We start from the raw sequence: 19,090 nt of genomic DNA, 5'->3' as shown, positions 1-19,090 counted from the left end.
CAAGCAAAATTCTCTTACAAATAGTCAAAAGAAGAAAATTAAAGTATTTTGGACACACAATAAGGCAAAACTCGTTACAAAGATCATTAATAGAAGGGAAGATAAACGGTAAAAGAAGCAAAGGTAGACCAAGAATGATTTGGACATCAAACATCACTAAATGGACAAAATTAAGTTATGAAAATGCAGTACGAACAGCTCATGGTCGAGAACAATGGCGCATTGTATCCAACCCTCAATACGATGAAGGAACGTAATGATGATGATGATGTTGCACAGATAAACTCACTTGATGTAACTACTGTATATCATAAATATTTTAAACTGTCAGAGTAGGCCTATTTCATTTACTTTAGTGATATGTAGCTCATGCGCTAATTGCGCTATGCTTATTTTTTTCTTGTATTGATTGCATTACATAATTGCACGATAAAAGTATTCTTTTCTCACATGCAATTATTAAAAAGGTGCAAAAGTTTTCTGTTGGTCAAGTTCACAATGCATCGATAAGTTCTTTAGCTTGGAGTGTAAATGGAATGAAACTCTACTCTGGTGATGTGAATGGGAATATTTTTTGCCAAGAAATTGACCTTAAAAATGTAAGATTGTATAATAATTGTTCTATCATTACATTCATCTAGATCAGTAATGATCCGCTGGTTACAAAGGGCTCCATCACAGCTTTTCAGTAACCATCTTGTCTTTTTAAAAATAGCAAAATATAAACAAATAATTCAGCAAAGAATAAATGCTTCTCTAACTATTTGTACTAATTTTAACATAATAAAGCTATTGTGTGCTTGATTGTTGGCTAATCAGTTTTATTGTTTATACCCTTTGTCACAAACAGTTACTACAGGCCTCTTGGCTATTTAGGATTTGTGGGGTCAGGAAATGAAATTGAAATAGAAACGGACATGGACGGTTGTAACTTTTCTGCTATTGAAACCCATGCTGAAAATATAATCGTTACAAAGTATAACTCTCTGCAAAATTTGTTTGAAATCACGAAAGAATTGTGGTAGCTTTGTGAATGTTCTTTGGTTCTTCATGTTTGTTTGACTTCTTAGTTTTGCACATGGACTTTAATTTTGCATTAAACCACACATAATTAGCTCAGATCATATACGTCATATACGAATACTGGATGTGTTAAGCTAAAAACCATGTATCACCACTCACCAGCCCAGGATAATATGGCTTGCAGTCTGCAGAGAAGATGCAACTGCAAGTTTTGCATTAATATTAACATGCAATTAAATGTAGACCCACTTTTTTATAAGGATTAAGCTCTTGTGACCCATGCAATAAAAAAGGTTTGCCATCCATGATCTACATTAAATGTGATTGCCTGTCAAGATTGCTAACTCGTGTTTCGTGCTGGTTTGGGATTTTCAATAGTACATATAATATAGAATTTGCAATATTTGTGCATGCGTATGTGTATGATAGAAATCATCCCACTATTTTCGGTATTATTTAGAAAACATGCTCTTCATCTCTCATACTAAAAGAAGAGACTGAAATAATTCAAATGGAATATTGCCAGAAATTATTGTTGGTGTCAACTTTAGAAAATTCGTTTTTGTTGCATAATGGAGAAAAGAAAATGATTGGCACTAAATTCATGCGCAAGTAAGAATATTTTTATTATTTAGGATATGGAAAATTTTTGTTCCATGTACTGTTATTGTTTTACGATGTATGTATATTGTATATATAAGTGTATTATATTTACTACAACCTTGATATATGATAAGGTTTGTCAAGTGGTTTAACTCTTGGTGTGTTTGCAGTTGAGCTGAACATTGCATTTCGAGTTTCAACGATCATGTTAACTAAGTAAGCAAATCTCAAATCTGCAAAGGCTGTGTTGACAAGGCTTTTTATGAGAAAAGAGATGCATTTTTACAACCAATGAATGTATAACAGTACTGGTGGGTCCACGTCTTTTAGGCGCTGATAGTTAGGCGCCAGTGAAATAGGCGCTCACACTGTGCTTTCTGGATATTTAGGTGCGGAGCACTGTGGCGCCCGTTCATTCAGGTGCTATTCCTAGTAAAGTCTGCAGATTGTATCAGCTTGGCAGGTAGGGCAATGTTTTTCACATAAAATGTTATATTGAACAGAAAAATATGTTGTTTTGCGCATGTGGAGATTAGGTGCGAGACAACGTTCTACTACTCTTGATGTTAGTACATCTCCACAGGACATTTGCTATGCATCCTGAACACAGGTTGCAGCCAGATAGAACCTTACTTAACCTGTTATCTTTCGCAATTACTTCTACTCGGGATTGATTGGTCATGTGGAGAGTACGTATGAGACAACGCTCTACTACATGAATACATTTCTATAAGGCATATGAACCCTAGCTACAAGTTGCAAGCATAATGGTGCGACTTTGCTCGTTATTAAACTTAGTCGGGGTTTTGACGGCAAACTAAGTTACTCTTCACTCAAGCCTACCACCCGCTTGAATATAGGCTACGGTCTGTTTTTGACTGATGTTTAGTGTAGTTATTATTTGACTCACTAAAAGTGAACTCAGTCATGTTCGGAAACTTGAATAATTTATAGATAAAGCTTTCGCCGACGCAAACCTGGACTAACAACAAATAAATGCCGAACACGCGCATTCAAATACAATATATTTTTCTGTTCAATGTAACATTTTGTGTGAAAAGCATTGCCGGTTTAAGCAGCTTCACTCACGGAAGCCATGACATATTTTTCTGTTCAAAATAACATTTTGTGTAAAAAGCAGTGCCCTACCTGCCAAGCTGATACAATCTGCAGACTTTACTAGAAATAGCACCTAAATGAACGGGCGCCACAATGCTCCGCACCTAAATATCCAGACGCCACAGGGTGCGCGCCTATTTGACCGGCGCCTTACTGGCTGCGCCTAAAAGACTTGCTCCTGTACCGGTATGCCTTATAGTATGCATGTTGCATTATGCCATCATGTCGTTTGGCTCAGCCGTTTTTAATAAAATCAAGGTCATATGTATTTTGCAATGTGATTTTTTTCCAGAGGGAAATATGGTGCATGCTTCAATTCTAATGCAATTATTGAAAGCGAACTCAAAGTGCTCGCCACACGACCAGGCATGAGGGTTTGGTTATCAGACATAAATGGAACTGTGATGATGACATTGAAGATGAAAGACATTGTAGAATCCAGCAGTTCCAATATAAAACTCACAAACCTTAAAAACTCAGGAGATGACAAGGACCTTGCATTTGGAATGGTTATGGCTTTTGGTGCAGACTGTTTGGTTACATATCATGGTAAGACATTTTCAATATTTTCCAAATCAGCTTTGCTTGCCATTGGCATGGCAAGTACCCATAAACATTAAACATGGTTATTAGTTATTACTTTGACTGTGGCAGTACATTTACAGTAATACGTGCTTATTGTCTGTTACTTTAGTCTAAACGTCGTGATTTTGAAAAACATGTAGTTTTTTTCATCTAATAACCTTTGCAGCGTCCTTGTCTTGATCTGTTTTATATTTTAAATCACAGGATCTTCATTGTACGTGATTGACCACCAGAAAAACAAAATTGTCGCCGAAGTCCACAATTTGTCAAACGTACTTCAAGTACAAGTGACTGATACTGAAATTATTATATTGTGCTCAGACACTTTGCTTCACAGAATTGCTTACGAACCAGACAGACTTTTTATCGGTATGGCTTGTGTTATGTGTTTGTTAGGCATGCTACAAAGCGTTTTTCGAAATATGTGCACTATAATTTTTTTCCCAGTAGTGTGTTGATTACAAGGAATAACGAAACCGTTTGTTGGTATTAAATTCTATAATAAACTCGGTCTGCAACTTTGGCGTGCATCTGTGACACAATAGGCGTCGAAATACTCTGAACATCTCCCCGCGGATCACGTGACTTGCGATCCTCTGATGACGTTACTTTAAAATCATTTGTACAATGCGTCGTGATTAAATATTCACGATAGGATGCTGCTTGGCCGTACTCAACTATGTTGCATATTTACAGGACCTACTGCTCATGATGGTCAAGATGGTTTTACAATGCAGGTAAGCCATAATGTAAACACATTTTGCAGTGGGTGACATCACACGATGATGAACGTTTTTGACGTTTCTTCCTAATCCTTTTCTTGCTGATTTAACCTGCTACACAGTCATAGAACCTGCCGATTTGGAACCACTCATGAATAATTGATTGCTGAGTTATCTGCTGCTTTTACTGTGATTTCTCTGCTTGTGAGCACAAACACGAAATACAGGATACGATACGTCACCAGTATACGTCATTTTTTGTTTGATAGTGTATTGTGTGGTGTATATTAACTGTAGTGATTTGTATTGCTAAGTTAACTGCATAAAAAATAATTAAATGTATAATTGTATATGCTACTACAATGAAAATGTTCTAGAAAATTACTTTGATAGTATATCACTGCAACGGCTTGCTACATGCTTGAGGTGGGCGCTTTAAAGTTTGTGCTATGTTAGGATATGAAACAATCTCTATCCGGAGTACGAAAAAGCATAACTCCAATGCTTGGCTCGATACAATCGAAGATGCCCACCCTAAATGTTGAGAGTTTTACCACCAAGATTCAAGCGCAGGTGAGGTTGGAGATAGGTTTCTGTCTTTAATAATAAAGTTTGTTTGAATATGAAAGAGTTGATTGGTGGTGCAAAATTGAAATAGCGAGAAGGTAGTTTGTTACTCAGTTTGCGTTTTGCGCTGAATTTCTGCAGTAGCTTTGTACGTTACTATGACGACAAGCTTTTCCAGCAAAAAGTACTTCCCGCAATAAACTTCTCACGATACTAACATTTATACCTGATAAAAACGATCTGTTTCATCCTGATGCTGCGGGTTCGCTGTGGTGGTAGCGGTCACCAGCTTTCGTAACATAATTTTCTAGTCACGTGCAATGACGAGTCAAAGGAACTGTGCTTCGAAAGCTAGTGACAAACCGCTACCACCACAGCGAACCCGCAGTATCAGGCTAAAATAGGTTGTTTGTATCTACACTTGTCAAATAAACAATGCTATATAACGATCATGTTGCTACAAGGGAAACCCGTTCTATTTATACATGAGTTCCGCTTGTTGTGGTCATTTTAAAATAATGCTCCAGGGCTGTGTAAAGACACAGCCACAATATTCAAAAGTCAAAAACGTTCAAATCAACATTTTTGTTTTACAAACGTTGTTCACAATTGTTAGAAGCTACAACGTAAATCCCCTGCATACAACAACTTTTCAGATGTCGCATAGTCATTTTAGCTGTCTGATGAAATGATTTTTTCTACTTTGCGAACAGGCCAATGATTTCAAAAGGAAAGTCTCATCCATTCCCATGTCTGGTGTTGCCGAGCGCTTCATGACTTCCCAACGGAGATCGAGTAGCGATTTTACCGAGTCAAGTCACTCGAAGCCTGTTGCACTCGCAGACGACTCTAACCACAACTTAAAAGAAACTGTGACAAGTCATCATCACAATGAAGATGACGATACGTTGCTGATTATAAAAGAGATTTTGAACGATTTGGTCAACCTCGTTGAAGCCAATAGTGAAAATCAAACTTATTTGTGCGAACCAGACTTGAAGTTTGTGAAGGTATGTATTAGAATTGCATGTTTTCATTATTATTGTTTTTTTCATTCACATAAACAATCTTTTAAAAAATGGATTTTGATCTTACCGCATTCACCGGTTTCCTATCTTTCCATTGCTTTCGTTGTTGTAGCACGTTATACCAATGTAGTTGATAATTAAATGCTAACCAGTCTTAAATTTGACACTTGTAAGCACAGAAATTGATGCTTTTGTCAGTGTCAAATTTAAAATTGGTTAGCATTTATTATCAACTAGATTGGTATAAAAACAAAAACAAAGTTGATGCTTTTGTTTGTTTTTGTTTTTTGCTGCCTGATTTAAGCCCAAATCTGTGGTAGCACGAAAATACTTTACGACTAAAAACCAGTCAAGAAATGCTGTTTAAGATTTCTGGTATTTTTAGGATGATATTGACGCACAAAGCCAATCGAAAAGTAGGTCGATGTCACAGTCACAAAAGGGATTTCGATATGAACACATTGACATTGAAAAAACTGAAAAACTCGTATTCAGTTCAAAATTAAGAAAAAAGAAAGTTCACAAGGGTGAGTGTCTTGAATGCTTTGAACGCTGCTAACTTCAGCTGAATATATACATGTGATGCCATCATCTGTGTGAAAGGATGTTTCCGATGCGCTGACAACGACTAGGGCTGTTCGAAGTAACGACTTGGACTTTTCACAATCCGTTTGGTCGAAACAAAATTGAAAAAAAAAAAGTTTTTGAAGTGAAACAAAATTGCGTTTCTTTTAAAATCGAAATAAAACTAAAAGAGAATTTTGTATCGAAACGAAATTATTTGAAACATTTCCCATTTTTTTGTTTCAAACAGCCCTAAAGAGCTAGTGACAACTCTACAGCATATTTTCCTTCAGATGACTTGTCTGTGCTGTAGCAATACGTTGACAATGCATCGTTGCAAAACATTGAATGACAATGCAACGGTTTTACGTCAGTTTGTATCTGTTAGCTCATCGAACGCCTTCTAATGGTTCAGACGTTTGTCGAAAGAAAAGCTTCACCAAAGACGTCCACGATCCATCACAGATCTGCGACCAAGAAAGCGACATAGATCCCAACAAGGTGACCTATGATTTTAAGTACCGATAGCTCATGAATTTTACTTGTTTTTTTTTAACAATGTTCTATTTCTGATGTGCAGAACGTTTCATCACAGGTCCAAAACTTGGTTTATTAATATGCATGTAATGTGTTTAACCTGGTTAAGCGTTGAGTGAAAAATAGTTGCCTTCAAGCTAGGCGGTCAACTAGCGTAAACTACAAAAAGTGTAAAATAATTAATAATTATCAATTACATCATGAAGAATTAAACTATCTTACGTCTACTCCTGTGTTTATTATTTATAATCGCTTTTATGATTTGCAAATTTCAACTTAACTTTCCAATTTTTAAGTTTTTCAGTGATACATTTTTAGAACTGATTTTTGTTTGTATCATATATCGGTACGATAATAATATATTACTATTATGAAAGTTTCTTATTATGATATTTTTATTATGAAAGTTTATTATAACTGTTTCTTATTGCCAGGATGAATTGCTATCTACAAGTGCCAAACCGCAATATGTAAGCGAAGTATCACAAAACTGCCAAGTTAAAGGCGAACTTACCGACTCTACATCTTCTGCTACACCACCTATCACTGATGAAGCACAACCACCTGGCAAACCTCCCAACACAAGTGGGTACGAGAAGCTGATCCCTTCTTCCACGAACGATCAATCCTCTTCTATCCCTGAAGATACTTTGGTATCAAACACAAGTGGGAACGAGAAGCTGATCCCTTCTTCCACGAACGATCAATCCTCTTCTACCCCTGAAGATACGTTGGTATCAAACACAAATGGGGACAAGAAGCTGATCCTTTCTTCCACGAACGATCAATTCTTTTCTATCTCTGAAGATACGTTGGTATCAAACACAAATGGGGACAAGAAGCTGATCCTTTCTTCCACGAACGATCAATTCTTTTCTATCTCTGAAGATACTTTGGTATCAAACACAAGTGGGAACGAGAAGCTGATCCCTTCTGCCACGAACGATCAATCCTCTTCTACCCCTGAAGATACTTTGGTATCAAACACAAGTGGGGACGAGAAGCTGATCCCTTCTTCCACCAAAGATCATTCTTCTTCTATCCCTGAAGATACGTTGGTATCAAACACAAATCAATCCACTGATCTTCCTCTATGTGATTCGGACGTTTGTGATGTTGAAGAAGACGCTATGAGCGATGCAACGTGTTCCTCTAAGGTTAATTTTGTGAAAATACTGTCTGGTATGAGGTGGTCACTTCACTTAATGATCTACGGGCCTCATACAGCCAGGGTTTAGTAAAAGATAGTTTAGTAAATTTTGTATTTTTTACCTTGTATTCTATATCGGTGTGTGTTTAAAGTGCTTTTAATAATGCATTGTATTCTCATGGCTAAGGTAAAGACAATGTGAAAATGTTGCCAGTCAACCATGATAGATCGATGGGCTAGTCGATTTCACCATTCAGAAAGGAGCCTTCTAAAATTTGAAAACACACATGGGGATACTTTACTGTTCCCATGACCAGCAATTCTGCTCAACCATGCACCAATGGGGAATGGCCTCTTCCTTCTCCTGTGAATGTGGTGCCGAGGAACAGATCGCAGACCACATCATCGATGACTGTTCCATTTTTAAGCCACCTAACGGAGTGGAAGGTCTGCGTGTCATGGATGATGAAACCAAAGACTGGCTGCTCTCTAGTAGCCTTCCAGTGTAGTCCGGGAACATCGTGAATCTGGCGCGGTAAAAGGATAGACCCTCGGTCCCAGAGGCTCACACGACGACGACCTGCAATGAAATTGTTCTGATGTAAAGCTGGGTATAAATTCTAAAGAATAGAAATTTGTTTTTAAAGCATCTGCTGTATTATTATTTTTTTGCAGTCTGATGAAGACCCTGACCATGCGGGTACTTCATCCGGGTCCTACAAAACCCAACATCAAAGCGACGACCAGTATTTCAATGTAAGTATTTTGGAGATTTATTTGTTTGACCTGTCGTGCCACTATTTGTTGCAAATTTAATTAAATAAACTAAATTCTTTACGAGATTTTTGTTAAGAATGTTTACATTTCTGCATTACATTTACATTAAATGATACTGCCATTTTAGAGTGGTATTATATGACTGTCCTATGAAAATTTGTCTTTGATATAGTTATACACACTTAGCTCTTTAAGGAATATAAGAGCGGCACAGACATGGTTTGATTGAAGCTAATAAGTTTTGAAAACTTTTACTGCGGTGTTTACCACTTAAAGTTACATTTTTACGTGTATATTGCGTATTTTACGCGTATTTTTGATGTATATTGCCACGAAATTTCAAGAGTGTCAGTGCAGTTTACCGTTTACATGTAGCCTATGTATTCTGTTGCTATTTTATCCCCATTTTCAACCAGCAGAAGATGGGTTTTTTACATTGTTTTAACGTCTTTAGACTTTAAAAATATAGAGACGCTGACTAGCTTGACTTTCACAGGCAGTAAAATTGAATCCAGAATTCTATGTTGATTCTGAAGTGTCACCGAAGTCTTCAGATAGATGGACAGTTAATACAGTGCCATCGGGCAGCTTACATCGTTTGGAAGGTAACAAACTTTTGAATCGCAAACAAGCTTTTTGTTGATTCTACCATGCAATTCCGCACTTGTGCTTTTCAGTGTGGTATTAAAATTTTGTTTGTTGAACGCTGCTTTAGGCTCTGAGAGAATTATCTGCTTCATCAATGCCAAACATCATGCTTATTGCGTTGAAGAAAGCTCAAGTCATCAATTGATATGGCATAAGTTTTCAAAAAAAGCGAGGCACATTGCAGTCTCTCCATCAGGTCAGTACTCAGTAGGCTTAGTTGATTTTTATTCTTTAAGCATTTGGCTTAACATAAACTTTCTGTTTTTGGTCCGTTACTTGTTTTTTTTTTGCGCTGGGACGGCGCAGCGGATAAGACGCTCACTTCCCGATCATGCAATCATGGTTCGACAACCGGCTTCAGCTGGTTGTTGAAAAACACCGCTCATATCTTCCCAGGGTACAATAAATTGGGTGGGCTTAGTTGCTGAAACAAAGGTGGCCGAGAGAAAGGAACTGGCCACCCTACTCTTGTACCGAAAGCTTAGTATTAAGAGAACCTTATCTTCTTATCCCCAAACGCTTGGATTCAAGTATGGGACTCACCTTGCTTTACCTACAAAATTTGCGTTAAGCTAAAGCAAAGTCAATCTTATATAATGTAACTGAGCGTTTTGCAAACAAAAAAACAGCCAGACGCTCTCGATAGAAGTCGAACCGAAGTCCTTTCGTACGTTAGTCAGACACTTTTGTCGTTCGGCCACGAAGCCCACACCTTGCTTGTGAAAATCATTTTTAAAAGGTTTTTCTTTTAAAAATAAACTTGATTACTTAAAACAGAGATTTAAAATCAGAATCTTTTTTTTTTTTGAACGATTAACGATTTACTTACCACATTCCACATTTAAACATCTTTTTTTTTTCAGGCGACTTTGCATGGCTCGTCACCACCAAGGGAAATGTATACACAGCGCCAATTCCTGTTGTCTTAACGAACGATCCACAAAAAAGCGTTGAAATCGACTTAGACTGGATCCTGGTCGGACGTGACGCTACGTTTGCTTGTTTGGGTCTAACCGAGGGCTGGATCATAGATTTCGATGGAAAAGTATTGAGAGTGACTGGCTTGTCACGTTCAGAAGCAGCAGATCATTTTTTCCAACCTGTCGATATTCGCTTCATTGACAGTTGTTTTATCACAAGCGCCGTCAAGGTGAGGTCATAACCTAAATTGTTTGTTGTTGTTTTATCACTTTAGTACGGTACCTTATTTTCTTAAGCAATTTATTTGTATAGAGGAGATTCACGTTATGTTAATATTGTACCGGTTTTATATTTAAATTTTTCAAAACCCAGCTTTGTGATGGTTGAGTTTTATACACTGGTATTATGTTTCGTTTACAATTACAAGTGCTTTCAATTTTGAAAACGGTTGTTTGTGATTTTTTCTGCACAGCAATCTGAAACTAAATTGTTCGGTTGCAAAGCATTCCTTGAGACTTTTCGCTTTTCAAGTTTCCTCACTGTGCGTAGCTTGTCTCGGAAGGCGCGATTTAATTTAAAATATTGTTCAGGCAATCCAACTAGCTTTGACAAACGCCGTTGCGTGGTTATTAAATGCGGATGGGAGGGTTTTGTGCAAACCACTGGCCTCGTTGAATGAACACAGCAACTGGGATTCAGGTGAAATCATATCATTTTTACAACTATATTTATTTGTTTGCTTGCGCTTAACTCTATGTGGATTGTGGACCGACCACCAACGAAAATGAATGGGAACAAATGATCGCAGAAGAAATTACTTTTTCCTACAACCTCATTAAACTGTAAAAAAATATACGTCTTTTTAAATCACATCATCAGTATCCAAATTTGGTTTTGTCCCCACTAGTGGAGGTGGCCGATGCTTTCCTTGCAGCGATTGCCTTCACTCCTATTCTCCATCTCGTTCTGTCCATCGCATTTTCCTCCTTCAGTCGGACCTTGTCTGCTTCATTCTTTAAATTTCCTTTCCACGTTTCCATTGTTTGCAAAAAAACATAACAAAAACAAAAGATTGTTTTGGAACATTTTTTTAAACTCTCGTATGCTTGGGTTAGTTCTAATTTTTCGAAAACATTTTGCAGACGACTCACTTTAAAGCTTAGGTTATTTTCTGGGTCATCAGATTCTTTTACAACATTCTTCTTTCGTTTTCGTGTGTTTCTAATAGAAAACGAAATTACTTTTATGTGTTTCAAAACGAAACCAAGATAAAAAGTTCTTTATCGAAACGAAATGCGTTTGTTTCGAACACCTCTTGTACTTATTGTGTGTTATGTGTCTCGTTATGTTCAGTTGAACCAATCTGCACTGACTACGATGACGATGAACAAGCAGCAGTGCACTTCATAACTTCAGATTACCAAAAGACGATGTGGGTCGTGGACTCCAATCACAGGCTCTGGTTTAGATCCAATGTGACCTCAAGTAACCCTGAAGGTGACCAATGGTGGCAGGTGGGTGTGTCAACAAACGAGCGACCCCCGTTTACACTAGCCTAAGTTGTTCCACCGCTGTATTTGTGTTTAAAACTGCCATTTAATGTTAACAATTCAGACAACAGATTAGTCGTTTTTTACATTGATTCAACGTCTGCAGACGTTGACTGCAGACGACGACGTTGAATGTAAAAAACGACTGATTTGCTGTTTGGTAAGTTTATTGTAGAATTGCCTGGTGGGTTGTGACCCTATAATATTTGGCTGAAAGTTGTGTTTGCAATTTGAAATTTATTTTATGATCTATATGAAAATCGTAAGCATGAGGGCACTTGTGTTCACAAAACCTTCTGCCATACATCCCCTTTAAGTATTTCGAACTAAAGAAGGAAGCTTGTTTTTAAAAAATAGCAGTTAAAAATAATAAAAAAAGTGCATAAAGGTTTCAGGCGGCGTTAGTTACATATGAGGTATATGATGGTATACATATGACACAAATGTAGCTCCACTGCAGTCATGTGTTGATGATAGGCTTAGCGGACTTCTTTTATTTATTGTTAAAAATATATAACTTGAACTAACTTAAACTATAAACTTGGGTAGATTGATTATGTTAAACGGTGTTTATCAAAATATAATGGTAATGTCTGGTAGTGTGACTACAATTATTTCTAGTACAATATTTGCTTGTGTTCTACTCACCTACATTTTAGAAGCTGCACTATATTCTACATGTATGGAGCTATGTCTCTTGGTACAAGGTAACAATGGTACATACTTATTGCTGTTGCAGTAATTTTGACTACAACCTGACGATGACCTATGGCAATAAAATGCAACCTTTCTGTATACAGGTGTACTTGAACGAGTATTTGTACCAGGAACAGAGAGACCGACTTTTTCCGTCCATACCTCACCCTGATTTCCGCACAGATCCGGTAATTCAAAGCAAAACTCTGAAAGAAAAATTAATGTTTGTTTTGTAGTTTACCACAATCTTGCTTCCATTTCTTGCGGACAGTGTTATCTTTGGCCTATCTACAAAAAGTAGTTAACACATGTGAGTTTTTTATTTTTCTATGCTTAAACCTTATTGAGGATTGCTTTTTCATTGCAGACGTCGTGGTTGTCAGGGTCAGCTGCCGCAAACAGCGTTGCTGTCAGTTTGTGTTCTGTTTGGGTCGCTTCAAATTCCCAGAACCTACATGTGGCAAGAGGAGCTATCACCGGTATAAACAGTTGTAAATGCAGATTACAGCTGCAATATTGTTTTGTTCCCCTGTTGCAAGTTGATTTTTGCTAACCGTTGTCCGTAGATCCTTAAAAGTTACTCATCAAAATCAGGAAACTGTCTTTTGGACTCAGTAAATTTAAAATTTTCCCTTAAAAAATAAAAGCATGTATCGCTTTTTGATTTGTCATGAGGCGCACTGGTCGACTATTTGAAACTTTGATCAACTTTAGCCAACCGCATCGTTTTAACTAGCCGGCTAAGTCGATACTAATTTGTTGGGTGAGTGCGCGTGGTTTGTAGTAGGAACTTTTATCCAAAACATTCTCTCCATTGTTTCAGGCAACCAGTGGCGTCTTGTGCGCATGGCGGGAATCGCTTCATCTGTTAGGTGGAGCTATATATCTTCTTCGTCAATATTTTCTCCTGAATGTGGGACCTGGAAAGGTACACACAAAGTAGGGTTGGTCTGTTGGTAAAATTGAGGCGAATAAAGACGCGGGCTATTTTGAGTGTTCGCGAACAATGTAATTTGACTTTTCATTACTAGCTTTTCTATCAATCGTGTGGTATTTGCGAAAATAATAATCTGTGTTTATGAGAAAGTTTATGTTTATTTTGAAATATGCAACTTCACTGCTAAAATATATTGTGAAATAATATTTCCTCTTTTGATCATTTTGTTTATTTTCACTCCAAGTTTCGCTGCTTTTTATTCACTGTTGTAATAGCACATCAAGTCGTGCATGTTTCGTATTTTTGAAAGGATCTAGTTCTGTGAAAAGCACGAACAAAGAGTATTGAATTTCACTGTCACATTATGACAAACTTTCCAATCTTGAATCCTTTTTTTCAGTTATTTTTTATAGATTGTTTTTGTACAACACCATTGCAGGATTGATATGGGTTGCGCAAGAGAATGGTGACGTCATTTGCTTCACCTCCCAGTCTGACATCTCCCAGGTGACAGCGATCCCTCCTCCGGCCGGAACCAGTTCTCTTCTGGCTGTGTCCGCATCACGAGAGGCTGTGTGGATGCTGTACCAGTCGGGTGGCCTCTACGCTCGCTCTGGCATTTCCTCTAACACTCCAACTGGTGTGGAATGGCGACACGTTGACGTCAGCATACAGCTGGGTTAGGCTTTACTAGGGATATTAGATTATGGAGGTGCGAAACTGCATCTGCTTTTGGCTTATCCATAACACTAGAAGGGTTACACTTCTTTCTGATTCAAAATAATATAGTTTTATGGGTTATATAAAAAGAGTGAAGTTGGTTTTAGAGTAATTTAAGTTTTTTGTTGAAAGCAAGCCAGTAGCAAGGCGTAAAAAAAATTCAAATTGGCAATTGACCCTTCTAATGTTGCCGGAAAAGCGCAACTGAGCGCCAGTAATGTAATCTTTTTAAGTTTTGTGGAGAAAATGCTGCACGGTTGCTTGCCGGATGTGCTATTGCTTTTCTTGAGGTTTTACAGTGTGTGTGTTACCTTTACTTAATATTGCAATATTCAGCAATATGTCACCTACTGACCTACTGCTGTAAATCTTTCGTTCACAATTCAGCTTAGCACTCCTAATAATGTGATCATTACCATCTTGAGCTCGAGTGCCGGCGAAAATAATCTCAACGTCAAGATCTAACGTTGAAGTTATCAACAATAGTTTTACAGTTTTCCACTGTTAAGAATATTAATTTATCTGTCTGTGCTGTCATAAAAATTTAGCAATTTCCAGATTATTTACTATTCAACCTTGTTTTTTTTTTCTTTCTAATAAAATATTTTGAAAAATCAACATGCAGTTACATTTCTTAGGTGATATAAAACTGATCCATGTTAGTTGTGGCTCTTTGTGCGTCTGGGCTGTTGACGAAGAAGGAAAGGTCTATGTACGGATGGGAGTGAATGTCACCAGGGGCCACAAAGCTATGGCTCCTGCTTGGTTGTCGATTGACTCTTGCAACTTTCCTGATCGTCAATTTGTTCAGGTTGAAATAGCATTCAGAAAGTTGTTGAACGTTTGTTATTGGAAACGACTAGAGAGAATGTATGATCTTGTGTGTCTTTTTTTTCAGCCTAGATGTAAAAGTAAGAAGAAATCGAATGAGTTGCGTAGCTGAAAATGTGGCAGTTTAAAGAAATTTAAATGCTTACAAATTTATGGAAAAGTCAGACTGTCAAGTCCGCAAAAGTTGCTATTTTTACATCACTTGACACTGAGTTGTAAAAATGGCGACTTATGTTTTTTGGTCGCAGATGTTGTTAGTTTGTTGTCTTGAACAGATTACATGCGGTCCATCAGATATCAACGTATGGGCGGTGGATGATCATGGCAGCACATACGTCAGAACGGGCGTCAGAGCAGAAGTACCAATCGGAGAAAGATGGAAGATTGTTCAAGGTGGTTTTTGATTGTGTTGAGAATCTTGCTTCATAAAAGTTAGAACCGCTGTACAAGGTTTCGTACATAAAGTATTTCATGGTATCACATGGTGCAAGAAGGGCAAGGCTCTCAGTTGCATCTGTATATACCGTAATGTGAACAACTAAACATACATGCACTATACACTTGCACATGCTAAGTAAAAATAAGTTATTTTCTCACTGCAATTACCGGTATGTTAAACCAACCAAACACTTCACAGTTTCAGTGTTGAGATTGGTTTAAAGACGAGCGTTTTATTTAGGCAGAATGAGCTATTTTTGCAGTTCGGAAATTGTTCATAAACATGACAACATCTTTTTAAAACAGTCTTATATTTTCTGAAGTCGCATTGTGCGTTTGGATGCTTTTTAACCAAACCGTCTCACATGCGTTGCTAACCGTGTTTGTAAATGTAGATCATAGCGTAGCCTAATTGTGTATTTGCTAGAAACAGGGAAGTAAATACACATTACCTTCATTTAGGTCCGCCTGTTGAAAAAATAACCGTCAGTAACCACGCAGTATGGGCTTTGTGCAAGGAAGGTAGCATTTTGCGCCGTTGTGGGATCACTCACAGTGATTGCATGGGAGATTATTGGAAGAAAATACCAGGAAACTTTAAAAACTTAACAGGTAAGCTGAGAATATTACAACATGGAATTATATACAGACAGCAAAATAACGGATTTGCTATCTGGGTACGTGCTGTCTAGGGTAGGGACGGGAAATCCCTATCTAGGGTCGCTAGTACGGAGTTTCCGTGTTTTGTGCATCCTCTTCTTGCAAACCTAAAGTTTTCATCTCCCTACTTTTGTAATCCCTATAATCTACGTTTCTGTCTTGTGATGCTGATAATATTCTTGTTAATTTCAGAACTAAATACAGAATTAATACAGTATGATAAGATATCGTGAAGTTAAGGAAATAATCTAACTTATTCAAAAATTTTATATTTTTTTTATTATTTTTTACAGTTTCTTTAAAGACAGATGGTGTGATTTAACTTATTTTTCTTTAAATGCTTCATCTAGCGACTCCATATGACGAGTTGTGGGCGATCGACGTAAAGCAACGATTGCGTCGTCACGTCACGCAACTGTATTGCCCTCCGTTACTTGAAGCCATGCGTGACGACGTTTACGCAGAAGCGGAATCAAGTAGTCGAGTTGCTGATGCCGACAATTCTTGGAAAATTTTATGATATCAACTTAATATAGTTGCCTATTTGCTTCGTGCCCAGACAACAAATCACCCGTTTTTACATTGATTCAACGTCGGCAGACGTTAATGTAAAAAATCGATTGATTTGCTGTCTGGGTGTAATGTCAACTGTCAAGGTACAATTCTTTCCAAGTGTTGTTGGATCTTTTTAAAGCTGCCAAAAATAGAAAACAATATAAAAGCCTTTCATTCATTGCTCTAACCACGGTAAGTAACGAAATTACAACAGTAATACTTTATGGTTTCGTGAAACTAACTCACTGTTACAAATCAAACAAACAATTGAAATTCGATTTCTTGACATGATTTTTTTACAAGGAACGTTGCACATAATGTTATTTGTAGCGCACATTGTTGCTCGTACAAGCTATAGCACTCAACCCGCCGTTCTCGTTGACTTCTTTTCTTCACAGAGTGTCAGATAATGTCTGTTTTATTACGCTTATGTGTTATCGATATTTATTTCCTTTCTTTAATTGGCTTGCATACACCACATTTTACCCTGTGTATAACTTTTCAAACTAAATTCATAAGAAACCTGAAAATATCCCATAAAAGTTGTGAACTCAATTCGCTGAAAAATTCACTTTGGAACGCAATTTTCGCATTGTATAGGCTGCTGCAAATGCGTATGTTTTTGTATTAGCATGCTTATCAAATCCAAAGTCGCTTAAAGGCGAAGTTACGCGAATTCTATGGCACGGCAATTCAAATACACTCCAAGCTATTTAATGATCTGTGAGATTTTTTGCTTTCATCCAATTACTTGCGGCCTGTGTCATGATCAGTGTTATCGCATATGCCTGGTTTGTGATCCTACAATACGTTTTTGCTGTCGTCACAATAATTTTTATATTGTTTTGTAAATTTGTCAGTTTACGTAGGTGTAGCCTAGCTAGACTCGGCTCACAACGATGTTTATCATTGTAGTGCAGGAAACAGTCTTCCAAAAATTTTATGTTTTTTGTTCCAGCGATACCACCTGGACCTGAGAGTGTATTAAATTGATTAGGCAGTGAATCACTGCGTCTTGCCTAAAAGATAAAGTATTTTTGTATCGTTTTTTTGTCTTTCGCTGTTTCAACCCAATCAGATTGAATTATTATTATTCAACACTGACCGTAGTAGGCTGCTTATGCGTTCTTCTATTATTTATGAATTATATGTTACCGTATCGTGGTGTAAGCTTATTGTGAACCGTACGATTATAGCTATAGAATCTGATGAGCAAATAAAGTTATTTCTCTCTCTCACTCTCTATCAATTTTGATTAAAACTTTTGTAAGCTATATGGAGGCAGGGTTTCTTAATTTATCCTAATCAAAGCCTAGGCTAAGTTTACGAAACAGCCAAGATTAAGCTTCCACTCTAGGGCCAATTTCTCAGTGCGACAATAAAAACAGATGGTTCCATTTTTTCGAGTTGTTTGAAAGGTACGGTAGGTCAGTCCACAAGTGGGCACGTGTTTTTGCAACATAATTGCAAGCCTACGCTAAAAGCAAGGCCGTTGAGAGACAAATCGGGGGCCGGTACCGTTGACATCTTCTGGCCCCAAAGTAGGCTAAGAAACATCTCATCTTTTTTTAGAAGGAATTACTGAATGGTTGGAGTTAGAAGCATTGATGGTCAATTTATTGGCAGTGGTCCAACCTTCTACAGCAGCTAACTTAATTCGGTATTAGCCTAAGCTTGATGTGCAATGAATTTATGTTTTCGTCTTTACCAATGAGGCATGTAGTTGTAGGCTATCGTCCGCAAACAACCTTGGTATCTATTGTCAACATACTGTTTAGTTACTTTAGTAGGTCATTTATGTAGGCTACATTAAAAACAAAAGTGGACCTTGTGTTGAAGCTTGAAGGATACCATACTGGATAGATGGCTGGGTAGAAGTAGGCCTATCACTATCATGATTATTCGCAACATATTGTTTATTGTCATTCATGATTCAAGTAAGATGAAAAAAGATCGTTTGCAACTCCACAGACACCATAGTGGTCTTCCAAGTGTGTCGATTCGAAGCTTGTGCAATATCATACTGCAGGGGTTCTAAGTTTTATGTTGAATGCAGGGGTTCTAGGTTTTATTTATATTAAATGTTTATAACCCCTTGATGACAGCAGAACCGCTGCTGGCGTAACAAAGCTTCGATGGCGTAGAGATAACACAATGAGTCTCAAGTTCTTTTATTCGGGAGTTCGAGTTCTCTGTTAATTTTCAGTAATATTATGAGTCTTTGTAATATTATGAGCCTCTGTCTGAGTTAAAATTTTGTTTTGTGCAGAGGTATATACATATATAAACCACTTTCAGAAAAAGGGAAAAGCAAGCAGTTACGTAATTTAAAAATTGGCAAATTTCAACAATGTTTACAAACTGAAGTGAACTCCTGGTGAGATTCCGTCGCAGAGGTGAACTGCGGATACAACGTTTTGTTAAGGCAGAAACGATTGAAAGCGATGACTTGCCATTAA

General features: G+C 37.4%; 1 protein-coding gene across 2 annotated transcripts; it reads left to right on the top strand.

Annotated features, from left to right (window-relative positions):
- Nucleotides 1-481: 481 nt before the first annotated feature.
- On the top strand, nucleotides 482-17,874 carry LOC145782724 (tectonin beta-propeller repeat-containing protein 2-like). Of its 2 annotated transcripts, none has more exons than XM_082594491.1 (24): nucleotides 482-599; nucleotides 1,484-1,635; nucleotides 3,038-3,294; nucleotides 3,535-3,699; nucleotides 4,027-4,067; nucleotides 4,509-4,625; nucleotides 5,333-5,629; nucleotides 6,033-6,174; nucleotides 6,627-6,712; nucleotides 7,183-7,905; nucleotides 8,574-8,654; nucleotides 9,172-9,280; nucleotides 9,391-9,519; nucleotides 10,187-10,473; nucleotides 10,835-10,943; nucleotides 11,598-11,758; nucleotides 12,595-12,678; nucleotides 12,858-12,969; nucleotides 13,314-13,418; nucleotides 13,867-14,106; nucleotides 14,786-14,958; nucleotides 15,254-15,371; nucleotides 15,879-16,028; nucleotides 16,427-17,874. In XM_082594491.1, the coding sequence occupies exons 1-24, from the start codon at nucleotides 537-539 to the stop codon at nucleotides 16,594-16,596; spliced, it is 4,071 nt and encodes a 1,356-aa protein (XP_082450617.1). In that variant the 5' UTR covers nucleotides 482-536; the 3' UTR covers nucleotides 16,597-17,874. The 2 variants fall into 2 exon arrangements, with proteins under 2 accessions (XP_082450617.1, XP_082450609.1); XM_082594483.1 differs by having other exon boundaries at nucleotides 6,600-6,712.
- The last annotated feature ends 1,216 nt before the right edge of the window (nucleotides 17,875-19,090 follow it).

The sequence above is a fragment of the Aplidium turbinatum genome, chromosome 1 (assembly GCF_918807975.1).
Source record: "Aplidium turbinatum chromosome 1, kaAplTurb1.1, whole genome shotgun sequence".
NCBI lineage: Eukaryota > Metazoa > Chordata > Ascidiacea > Aplousobranchia > Polyclinidae > Aplidium > Aplidium turbinatum.
This window is presented reverse-complemented; position numbering and strand designations above follow the sequence as displayed.